Source organism: Drosophila kikkawai, chromosome 4 (genome assembly GCF_030179895.1).
Source record: "Drosophila kikkawai strain 14028-0561.14 chromosome 4, DkikHiC1v2, whole genome shotgun sequence".
Lineage (NCBI taxonomy): Eukaryota > Metazoa > Arthropoda > Insecta > Diptera > Drosophilidae > Drosophila > Drosophila kikkawai.
Window position 1 is genome coordinate 315,614 of NC_091732.1, and position 12,476 is coordinate 328,089.

At 34.7% G+C, this 12,476-nt stretch overlaps 1 protein-coding gene across 10 annotated transcripts in view; it reads right to left on the bottom strand.

The window, feature by feature from the left end:
- The window catches only part of CaMKII (Calcium/calmodulin-dependent protein kinase II), a 36,546-nt gene that overhangs the window by 12,154 nt on the left and 11,916 nt on the right, over positions 1-12,476 (bottom strand). For 6 of the 10 annotated variants that reach the window (XM_017163594.3, XM_070287660.1, XM_070287659.1 and 3 more), the window contains one exon: positions 6,798-6,863. The exons of the other annotated variants lie outside the window; for them this stretch is intronic. In XM_017163594.3, the coding sequence (XP_017019083.1) occupies positions 6,798-6,863 (66 nt within the window). The remainder of the gene's footprint in view (positions 1-6,797; positions 6,864-12,476) is intronic. 10 annotated transcript variants of the gene reach the window in all.

Below are 12,476 nucleotides of genomic sequence, written 5' to 3' on the forward strand. Positions count from 1 at the left end.
AGTATGCAAGCTGAACGTTTCATATTCGATAACCGATGATCCATTTCCATTTCTAGTATAATGAAGTATGGTCTCTTTATTATCCTCCTCCTATGTTCACTCCTTCGCAAGCCATCAAACTGAATAAACGTATGTCGCTTAAGTTCAAGTCTGGTGTTCTCCTTTTCTAACGCGTGTGTCGCGTACGGTTTTACTCACGTATTAGGCCCTTATATTTATCCACGAACATAACCCCCAACATAGGTTATGGGCCCAGTGAAATTCGCAAATTAAATAAAGTGACTTAATACAAACATGAGTATGTACCAAATTGAAAAGTTGTGCGAGAGCAACTACGATGCCTGGTGTGTGCAAATGAGAAGCGTTCTCGTGCACCAAGCCCTTTGGAATTTCGTAAACGGGAAAAATGTAAAAGTCGAAGGCAATGCAGAACTAACGGCCAAGTGGGAAGCGGACGACGAAAAAGCATTGGCGTGTATTATATTGAACGTGAAAATATCGCAGCTCAACTATATAAAAAACGCGAAGACCTCACAAGAGGCATGGAATATTCTTCGGGATGTTTACGTCACCAACGGGCCAATACGTAAAGTTAGTCTTTACAAGAAACTACTAAACACAAAAAAGCCGGCAAATTGCAGTATGTCGCAATTTCTAAATTCGTTCGTCGAAGTGGTAGATAAACTAGCAGAAGTAAACATTGAATTGAGTGAGGAATTAAAAGTGATAATATTGTTGTCCAGTTTAAGTGCCGATTTCGAACATTTCATAGTTGCCATGGAAACGCGTGATTCTTTGCCGTCCTTTGAAGTTATAAAGGTCAAGCTTCTGGAAGAAGCCGAAAGAATAGAGCAGAAAACCGAAGAAAACGAGCAACAACAAGCCTTCTATGCAGGCGGCAACGGTGCAGCTGCAAAGAACGGACAAAAAGGTGCGAAGCAAAATAAGAAACAATTCGACGGTAAATGTTTCAAATGCGGAAAACGCGGGCACAGAGCAGTGCACTGCAGATCGCGAAAAGGCAACGAAGATGAAAGAACGGATCAAAGTGAACACAAAATTTCGTATTCCGTTTTTTCGGCAACGCACAAAGCAACGGTATCGGAAAGCGCTTGGTGTCTGGACAGTGGGGCAACTTCTCACATGTGTAAACAAAAAGATTTATTTGTTTCGTTTGTCGAAATCAAAGACAAAATCATGTTGGCAGCTAATAATTTTATCGAATCAACTGGCAGAGGCACAGTGATAATAAAAACTGGTGAAAGTGTGATAAAATTAAAAGATGTACTGTATGTACCATCGCTGCAGATGAATTTTATTTCTGTGGGCAAAGCTATGAGCTATGGACACTGTGTGCAGTTCAAAAAGAAGGAAGCAATTGTCAAAGACGAAAACAATGTCGTGTTGCTGCGGGCAAAAATGAAAGACGGGCTATTCATTTTTGACGATAAAAAGAAACATTCGTTGTTTCTGATGAATAAAAAAGATGTAATTTGGCATAATCGGTATGGCCATCTCAATTACAGAAGCCTAAAAGAATTGGTCAACAAAAACATTGTGAACGGGTTTGATGTGAAAAACATAACGGAAATAAACTGCGAAACGTGTAATAAATGCAAAATTAGTGCGACTCCATTTCCAAAAAACTCAGTAAGCCGTGCGTCGGAAGTTTTGGAAATAATTCATACGGACATATGCGGTCCTATGAACGTGCCGTCGGTCGGTGGAGCAAGATATTTTATTACTTTTATAGACGACAAGTCGCGCAGAATTTTCGTGTATTTTCTGAAATCAAAGGACCAAGCATTCGAATCATTTAAAGCGTTTAAGAACTTGGTCGAGTGTCAAACCGGAAAGAAAATAAAATGTGTTCGCAGTGATAACGGAAGAGAGTATAAAAACAAACAGTTTGACGATTTTTTGAGCGATTGTGGCATTAAAAGACAGTTAACAGTGCCGTATACTCCGGAACAGAACGGTGTTTCCGAGAGGGCTAACAGAACCCTCGTCGAAATGGCGCGTAGCATGCTCGTGCATGCAGATGTTGGTGAATCGCTATGGGCTGAAGCAGTATCGACTGCTGCATATCTTCGAAATCGGAGCCCTACCAACGCGCTAAAAGAAGATCTTACACCAATGGAGGCATGGAGCGGCAGGAAACCAACTGTGAGCCACTTACGCACGTTTGGCTCAAAGGTATTCGCACTGGATAAGAAGAATCGCCATAAATTTCAAGCTAAAGCGGACGAATATATTTTCGTTGGATACTCTTTAACGGCTAAAGCGTATAGGTTATACGACAAACTTCGAAGACAAGTCATCGAGAGGCGTGACATGAAATTCGTGGAATTTGAAAATACTGTATCTAATTTCACTAATAATGAGTCTTCGACAGGTGTATTAGACTTCATCCCACAAGCAGATGACCAAATACAGGCGATTTCAGAAGAAGTAGCAGCCTGCGACAAACTCAATCCAGAAGAAGCAGCTGTTGATGAAGAACAAGCCCAAGAGCAAGAATCTGAAGAGGATTCATCTGAAGAAGAAGAAGCAGGAGTTCGTCGAGGACCGGGCAGACCTAGGCTGGTGCGCACTGGACAAAGAGGACGACCCCGAAAAGACTTCAACGTGCTGAACAATATCGCCGCTAGCACCGACATAGATACACCCATTACTGTAAAACAGGCGCTTTTGAGCAAACATTCGTTTGAGTGGGAGAATTCGATGAAGCGTGAGTACAAGGCTCTTCTCGATAACGAAACGTGGACGTTGGTCGACCTCCCGCCGAATGCCAAAGCCATAGGATCGATGTGGGTTTTTCGCATCAAACGCGATGATCAGGGCAATGTAGAGAGATTCAAGTCAAGGCTGGTCGCCAAGGGATGCAGCCAGCAGTTCGGTGTTAACTACACTGAAACGTTTTCGCCAGTCATACGGTATGAAAACATCCGTTTAATCTTTGCCATAGCGGCAGAGAAAGGGTTGCATTTACATCAGATGGACGTCACAAATGCATATTTAAACGGCAAGCTTGGCGAAAACGAAGTAATTTTCATGAAGCAACCGGAGCACTTCATAGATGCAGAAAAGCCAAATGCCGTATTGAAACTCAACAGGGCCATCTACGGGCTTAAGCAATCCGGCAGAATTTGGAATGAAACAATTGATAAAGCATTAAAGGACTTAGGATTTGTGCAGTCTGATTTTGAAAAATGCCTTTATATAAAAATCAATGCTAATTCTTATAATCTTATCGCCATTTATGTAGACGACCTGATTATAGCCTGTTCCAACAAAGATGACCTGGTAAACATCAAGAAGAAGCTGCAAGACAAATTCGAGAGTCGTGATAACGGGCCACTCCACCACTTTCTGGGTACGGAGATTCGTCGTGAGGATCCGCAGGGTACTATTTCTGTGTGTCAGAAACAGTACATTAAGAGCATACTGGAGAGGTACAACATGGGCGTATGTCGCTCTGTATCGACGCCACTGGATCCTGGATTCCAAGGAAGCTGCTTGGACGAAAGCTGCAAAAGGACAAATGCGACCGACTACCAGTCGATCATTGGATCGCTAATGTATTTAGCGATATGTACTCGCCCTGACATCATGCACTCTGTGTGCAAACTGGCCCAAAGGAATTGCGATCCACACCAAGAGCACGAGCTAGCAGCCAAGCACATTTTGCGCTATCTCTCGAAGACGATCGACCTGAAGCTGCGTTATCAGAAGACTGGGCAGCGCCTGCATGCGTATGTCGATGCAGACTGGGCGAACAGCATCCTAGACCGGAAGTCGTACACTGGGTACGGTTTCTTCTACGGAGGATCGGTGATTTCCTGGGAATCACGCAAGCAAACTGTCGTCGCTTTAAGCAGCACCGAAGCCGAGTACGGTGCGTTGTCGTCAGCCGCCAAAGAAGCTGTGTACCTGAGCCGCCTCCTGAAGGAAGTTGGGTGCCATCCGGCATCTGATCCTGTTCACATATACGGTGACAATCTAAGTGCACAGCAAATTGCTACCAATCCCGTGCACCACAAGCGAACCAAGCACATCGACATTAGATATCACCACGTCAGAGAAGTAATTGAAAGCAATGAAATTTGTATTAGTTATGTTCCAAGTAAAGAAAACGTGGCTGATATTTTTACCAAAAATGTACAGAAAATTAAACATGATAAATTTGTGGAAATGCTCGGTTTAAAACTGTAAACAATATTGTAAAGAAACATTCAACTTGAGAAGAAGTGTTAAAGTATGCAAGCTGAACGTTTCATATTCGATAACCGATGATCCATTTCCATTTCTAGTATAATGAAGTATGGTCTCTTTATTATCCTCCTCCTATGTTCACTCCTTCGCAAGCCATCAAACTGAATAAACGTATGTCGCTTAAGTTCAAGTCTGGTGTTCTCCTTTTCTAACGCGTGTGTCGCGTACGGTTTTACTCACGTATTAGGCCCTTATATTTATCCACGAACATAACCCCCAACAGTTTTCAAAAATTAGTCTGTAGAAATTCTAAAGGATCAAATTAAATAAAAACATCTTATACTTGAAAATCGGTTGTTTATTTTCGAAGATATTCAATGTTTACATGCCGACATAAAAGATGGCACACCCTGTATATATATAAATATTTTTATACCCTTGCAGGGTATTATAATTTCAATCAGAAGTTTGCAAAGCAGCGAAGGAGACGTTTCCGACCCTATAAAGTATATAAATTTCTGATCAGTATCAACCGCCAAGTCGATCTAGCCATGTCCGTCTATCTATCCGTCCGTCTGTCCGTTTCTACGCAAACTAGTCCCTCAGTTTTAAAGCTATCTGAATGAAACTTTGCATAGTCTTCTATATACTCGTACTGCTATATATATCGGAACGGGTCGGATCGGACGACTATATGAGCTATATGAGCTGCCATAAATGTTCGATAAATTTTCAAAAAAAAATATATATAACTTGGCTGTTTTTCAACATTTTTTCTCCATTTTTGAGATATGGCTATTTTATATTATTCCAGAATCTCGGTTTTAATTTTATGAAAATCGAACGACTATATCTTATAGCTGCCATAGGAACGATCGGAAAATTTATAGAAAAAATTATAACTTCGTTGTTTTACAACGTAATATCATCTACTCTGAGATATAAGTTTATTTTATAATTTCAGAATTTTGGTATAAATTGTATGATAATCAAACAACTATATCATATAGCTGCCATAAAACGATCGGTAGATTTAGAGAAAATGTCAAGCTGGGAATATAAAACTGTAACTGCCAAACTGTAAACATAATAAGTATAGGTAAAATGTAATAAAACTCTGTTTTGTGTGTGTTTTCAGCATTTAAATGTATAATATAAACATCAAAAACAATCTGCAAGGGTATACAAACTTCGGTGTGCCGAAGTTAGCTTCCTTTCTTGTTATTATATATTTTAAATAAAAGGTTGTTCAAATTTGATCAATAACGAAGAAATTTGATATGTATAAACTTGTTCTTTATCTCTGTTAGTTATTCTCTTCATTTGACCAAAATCGATTCTTAAGGGGTTATCCGGGTTTTGAACCCCAAAAAAAGGCATATTTTCCAGATTTTGTTTAAAAGACCCTATGACAATTTTGCAAATTTAATTTATTTTACATTAATGCATAAGGTTTGAACTAAATTGTGTAAAAATTAAAACAAGAAATATTGACAAATGAGCCGTTGAGGGAGGGTTGAACTTAACCCCAAAAAAAATTATGTCCTTGCGGTAGGCAGGATGGATATCTCCGTCAATGTTTATAGGAATTCAAAAAACCAAAATTTTTCTGTTAGCTTATGTGTCTGCATTTTTTAAAAAATTAAAAATTGAATTTTTGGTAGCGTTTTTTATAAAAAGTGTCATGTTTTACGTCATTTTTGGGCATATTTTGGCTTATAAAATGAGTTGTAAATGAAGATATAAAAAATCCTTCGTTCAACGACAACAAAAACATATCTAGAAGAAGTGTGCAAAAGTAGAAGTCGATCGGTGCAATAGTTTTCGAGAAATCGTGACTACCGACTTCAAAAAAGTGGTTTCGAGAAAAACGACGCAAAACTTCGAATTGCCAGTTGTGACTCACACGACGCGCTGGGCTTTAAATTTCTCCCAATTCTACAGTTTTGCCTTGATCGACTTAAAATTTTCGGACAACATTCCTGACACTTCGTACTATGATAGAAAAAAGTTTGAAAAAAGTTTTTTGTTTTTATGTTTCAAAACCCGGATAACCCCTTAATGCTCCAATTGCAAACTGCAGGGGTATAACGACATGCCTAGGTTATATAGCTTTCTTGTATGTTTTAGATATTTTTCTATCCTTGTTATTAAAAAAAAAATCAAGTTACAAAAAGGAAGAAGTACCCATACTTAATGGGTTAAAACTTTTAACTTTTTTAAAATCACAATTATTTAATAAAAAATGAAAGACTTTTGTTTTTGAATTTCTAAATTATTTCCCCTTATATATCGTTAGTACCCCAGAAAATGGAGCCACTATTGATGTTTTTACAGTTGTACCACAATCCATATTATCGAAAAGACTTTTGCTGTTTAGACCTCACATTTTTTGTTTAAGATTTTCTATTGATGTTTTTGCAGTTGTACCACAATCCATATTATCGAAAAGACTTTTGCTGTTTAGACCGCACTTTTTTTTTGTTTAAGATTTTATTATTAAGAACGAAATGCTTTTCTGTTCTTCCGAAAAATTGACATCATTTGTGCACTCATAATTCGCATAATTTATACATACATACCTGACGAGCACTGCGAGTTTCCTGTAATTTGCTGGCAAGTTTTTGCAGGACACAGTATCCTTATATCTAAAAACGCATATACTTTTGTATATATTTTTATGCATCCAAATATTATATACAAATATTTAAAGTGTATTTATGAATGATTATGAAAGTATAATGATAAATTAAGTCCAATGATTTATGTATTTATACTCTGCAGGGTATTATAATATTAGGTAGAATTTTGGAACGCATTGAAGAAGTCATTTCCGACCCTATAAAGTATATTATTCATGATCAGTATCAAAAGGCGAGTCGATCTAGCTATGTCCTTCTATCGGTTTCTACGCAAACGAGTCCCTTAGTTTTGAATCTATCTGATTGAAACTTTGCAGAAAGGTGTCTGACTTATCTCACTTATGTATACATAAATATACATGGTATATAATTATTTGGTTTTAATCAAACTTAAAAAGCACTATTTTTAAATCGTATTTAAAAACTATATTTTAGGTTTGAAATATAAAAATATAAAACAAGAAAGGAAGCTAACTTCGGCACGCCGAAGTTTGTATACCCTTGCAGATTGGTTTTTATGTTTATATTATAGATTTAAATGCTGAAAACACTTACAAAAACAGAGTTTCATTACATTTTACCTATACTTATTATGTTTACAGTTTGACAGTTACAGTTTTACATTCCCAGCTTTACATTTTCTCTACATTTACAGATCGTTTATATGGCAGCTGTATGATATAGTTGTCGGATTTTTATGAAATTTATACCAAAATTCTAGAATAATAAAAAAAGCTTATATCTCAGAGTAGATAAACATACGATGAAAAACAACGAAGCTATAATTTTTTTCCTATTTATTTCTCGATCGTTCCTATGGCAGCTATATGATGTAGTCGGCCGATTTGCATAAATTTTTTACCAAAATTCAGAAATAATATAAAATGGCCATATCTAAAAAATGGAGCAAAATTTTTGAAAAACAGCAAAGTTATAAATTTTTTTCTAGAAATGTATCGTACATTTGTATGGCAGCTATATGATATAGTCGTCCGATCCGGCCCGTTCCGACATATATAGCAGTGAGAGTATATAGAAGACTATATGCAAAGTTTCATTCAGATAGCTTTAAAACTGAGGGACTAGTTTGCGTAGAAACAGACAGACAGACAGACGGACAGACGGACAGACGGACAGACGGACAGACGGACAGACGGACATGGCTAGATCGACTCGGCTGTTGATGCTGATCAAGAATATATATACTTTATAGGGTCGGAAACGTCTCCTTCACTGCGTTGCAAACTTCTGACTGAAATTATAATACCCTGCAAGGGTATAAATATAAAAATATGTATACTGACCAAAAACAAGGTTTATATCAACTTTTTTTGCGTTTACCTATACATAATTTATTTACAATTTTTTACAGCTACAGTTTTACATTTACAGCTTTATATTTTTCCCATCATCAACTGTTTATTTCTATGGCAGCTATATGATATAGTCATCCGATTTTTAAAATGTCTTAATTCTAAATTAATACAAAATAATAGTAGATGATAATATGTTGAAAACATCGACGTTATAATTTTTTCCTATAAACTTCCTGATCGTTCCCATATGATATAGCCGTCAGATTTTTATAAAATTAAAGCAGAAACTTTAAAATAATACTAAATAGCAACCACATGTGCAACATATTCATTTGTCAATATTTAAGGGGGATATACATGTAAACGGTCAAAATGTGGGAATTTTTCGTAAATTTGTTAATATAGGAAATAGTCAATTTGGATATGATACAAAAATTTTGTTATAAACAATATTTTAGAAAATGCCGGACCTATGGAAAATATGCCGCAACGCCTCGAGCTTTGAGTTTCCCGGCTATGGGGACACGATAGAGCTCTTAGTTTGTGTTGGAAATCCTCAAACAACAATTTTTTGTATTCATTATACCTTTACCTTCTATTTGAACCTAAAAAATGTTTTTTTCAGGAATTCATATTTCACTTCCCACCCTCTTAAAAAATAGTAATACTAATATTTATTGCACCCATTTAGGTTCACTCCGATATGTTACATAGTTTTTTGTGAATCGTGTCCATAGCATAGGAAAAAATGGAAAAATTTAAAGCTGAGACAAAGACGATTAAAGTTTTTGATGCGGCCACGTTAACACTTGAATACCTTGCGTGCATGCCTGATTTGTGGCACTTAAAGTTGGAATTCGATAATGAAACTTACACAGTATATTCATTAAGTAATAAACTATTTTTTAAGCCAATAATTAATAAATTTTCCCAACAAATTTTGGTTTACATCTATATCCCCCCTTAAGGTGTTATATACAGTTATGATGATGAAAAAATCGACGTTTTTTATTGCATATTCTTCAAGTATATACTGTCGAGAATATTCTCACAAAAATTCATAACGATCGGAACATTAGAACCGAAGTTGTAACTATTTATAGTGCACGACCTGCACATCGGCTTGAACAAACTTGAAACTTTAAACTCGATTACCTCAGAATCTCATTTTTTCAAACTTACCTTTGCGGTAGACACGATTACTAATCCGATCAACACAAAATTTTGACCACTTATTTATTATAATAATAGCTAGTCTCTAACTATTTTCAATTTTTTTTAAAACTTTTTTTTTATAGCATAAAAATTGAAAATCTTATACCTTGAAAAAGTACATTTTTTGTAAAAACCGTCGCCATTTTTTTTTAAATCAAAATTTTTACAAATCCATGGTCTAGAGGATTAGGCTAACGAAATTTTTTTTTAATTTTTTTTATTTCGGATGAACCGTTCTAGGGATATGATGTCCACCGCAAGTCACCATCGAAAAAAAGACGATCTCAGAATTCGGCCATAACATTTTTATTATTTAATATTTTTTTATGAAAAAATTTTAGAAAGTACCCAGAAACATGTACTAAACAACGACGGCAAAACATTTTTTATGGTGTCAAAAAAAAATCGATAAAATTGCATTTTTTTTGCGCGGTTCAACTGTATATAACCCCTTAAGTTGCTAATCAATTGTAGCAATTCGACTATTCAAGATTTTACCAATATAAACGATTCTTTTAATTTCACTCGAATTGTTTTTACTATCGGGTATCACATTCAGGCACTCATCTCCAGTTTTGTACTTGTTTTTATTTTTTTTTTCCGACCCATTAAAGTATATACACTCCATATGGTTTTACATAAGTGGCAGCAAGTTAACTATAGGGCAATTTTGTTCAATTTTTTTTAATGCATTAGCTAAGAAAATTTATAGACCAACAAAAATACCAGATGACAATTTAAGACAATAGCAAATATATTGTTCTAACTAACAAAAAATACATTTTCAAATGTATAAGAGGTCTCCTTAAAGATCGAGTAAAAACTCTGTCTCACAGTAAGAATTTCTTATTGCTGGTTTCTATCAGTTATTTCCTAAAACAACAAATTTTAAAAAATTATGGAATTATGTTTCCTACAGTTAATTTTTTGTTGTTTGTGTTAATTTTAAAATTGGAATGCTTTAGTTTACTACATCAATTTAAAGGGTCCGGCAAACATAAATGCAGGAATACTTCGTGAGGACTCCAGAAATGTATATTATATATACATATGCTGCGAATTGGGTCCATTGTTTTTCTGAATCCTCTGATTTTTTAAAACTAAATTAGAGTATCATAACGCCTTTGGTATATACATATGTCAAAACAATCATTTAAGACAAGTACAAATTAATAAAAATAAAAAATTAACTTTGCTGTTATTTAACAAATGGGTAACTCTCCAGATACAGCCACCGCAACTAAAACAGTACAACTTCTTTAAAATCTTTGTCTTCAATATAGTCATTTTAAGAATGGATCAACTATGACGTCGAAATATTAAAAAAAAAAACAAGAAAGGAAGCTAACTTCGGCACGCCGAAGTTTGTATACCCTTGCAGATTGGTTTTGATATTTATATTATAAATTCTAATGCTGAAGACACACACAAAACAGAGTTTCATTATATTTTACCTATACTTATTATGTTTACAGTTTGACAGTTACAGTTTCACATTCCTAGCTTTATATTTTCTCTACATTTACCGATCGCTTCTATGGCAGCTATATGATATAGATGTCCGATTTTCGTAAAATTTATACCAAAATTCTATAATAATAAAAAAAGCTTATATCTTAGAGTAGATAAAAATACGTTAAAAAACAACGAAGCAATAATTTTTTTCCTATTCATTTCCCGATCGTTTCTATGGCAGCTATATCTTATAGTCGTCCGATTTTTATAAAATTTTTATCAAAATTCAGAAATAATATAAAATGGCAATATCTAAAAAATGGAGGAAAAATGTTGAAAAACAGCAAAGTTATAATTATTTTTCTAAAAATTTATCGAACATTTGTATGGCAGCTATATGATATAGTCGTCCGATCCGGCCCGTTCCGACATATATAGCAGTGAAAGTATATAGAAGACTATATGCAAAGTTTCATTCAGATAGCTTTAAAACTGAGGGACTAGTTTGCGTAGAAACAGACAGACGGACAGACGGACAGATGGACAGACGGACAGACGGACATGGCTAGATCGACTCGGCTGTTGATGCTGATCAAGAATATATATACTTTATAGGGTCGGAAACGTCTCCTTCACTGCGTTGCAAACTTCTGACTGAAATTATAATACCCTGCAAGGGTATAAAAATTAAAAATATTATACAAAAGGTCATGTTTTGTTTTGATAACAACTTCTAAAAAAGAGGCATTATACTTGGACTTTTGCTTTCTAACATCACTCGAAGAATGCAAGAGTATAAATAAAATGCTTACATGTTTTTCTAATTTACCTAAACTGTAAAAGAAAGAGAAAGAAAGTAAATACTTAATATTTTTGAGTCTAACCAAATACATTATGAAGATTAATATATGCATAATACATTCAAATTGATTGCATTTAAATCTTTAATATTTAATTTTTTATTTATTTATTTTTTTTTTAAAGTGTATTTTGTACGGTCGCGTGTGAGGGCCTTACATTATTGTAATTATCTTGAAAACTTACACTTCTTCAAAATCGATCTAAGCACCAATTATAGTGCTATAAGTTTCAAATTTTGTAAAATTAAAATAAAGTCTTGACATATGTTTTTTTCAGTTTGAATGCGTTCAAATGTCGCGTTCGACTGCAAAACTGTTACTATTAAACTTTTAGCGTAATATCTATAGGTAAATGTAATTAAATTTAACATTACTTCGTTGCCGAAGATAAATTTTTTGTCTTAAATAAAAAAAAGTATAATTGATTGGCTATAAAATCTGAAGTTTTTCTTTAGATACCAATATTTTAAGGGGCGGGTAAGGTATTTAATTTTTTTTTTTTTTTAAATTTTTTTTATTTTTTAATTTGAAAGTTCAACATCTTAAAATTAAATTAAAATTGACGAAGTTATGCAGAGTTGAACGAAGGTCGGTTGGTGTTCAATGCATGAGAATCACAAAGTTTAAAGCGCTCTCCTGAAAAATGCCATTTTGAAAATCGGTGTACACGATAACTCAAAATCTACTGAACCAATCGGTTTTGAACATAACATCTTCAGATAATTCTACAGGTACTCACGTCGGGCTTTTTTAATTTTTAGTTTTATTATATT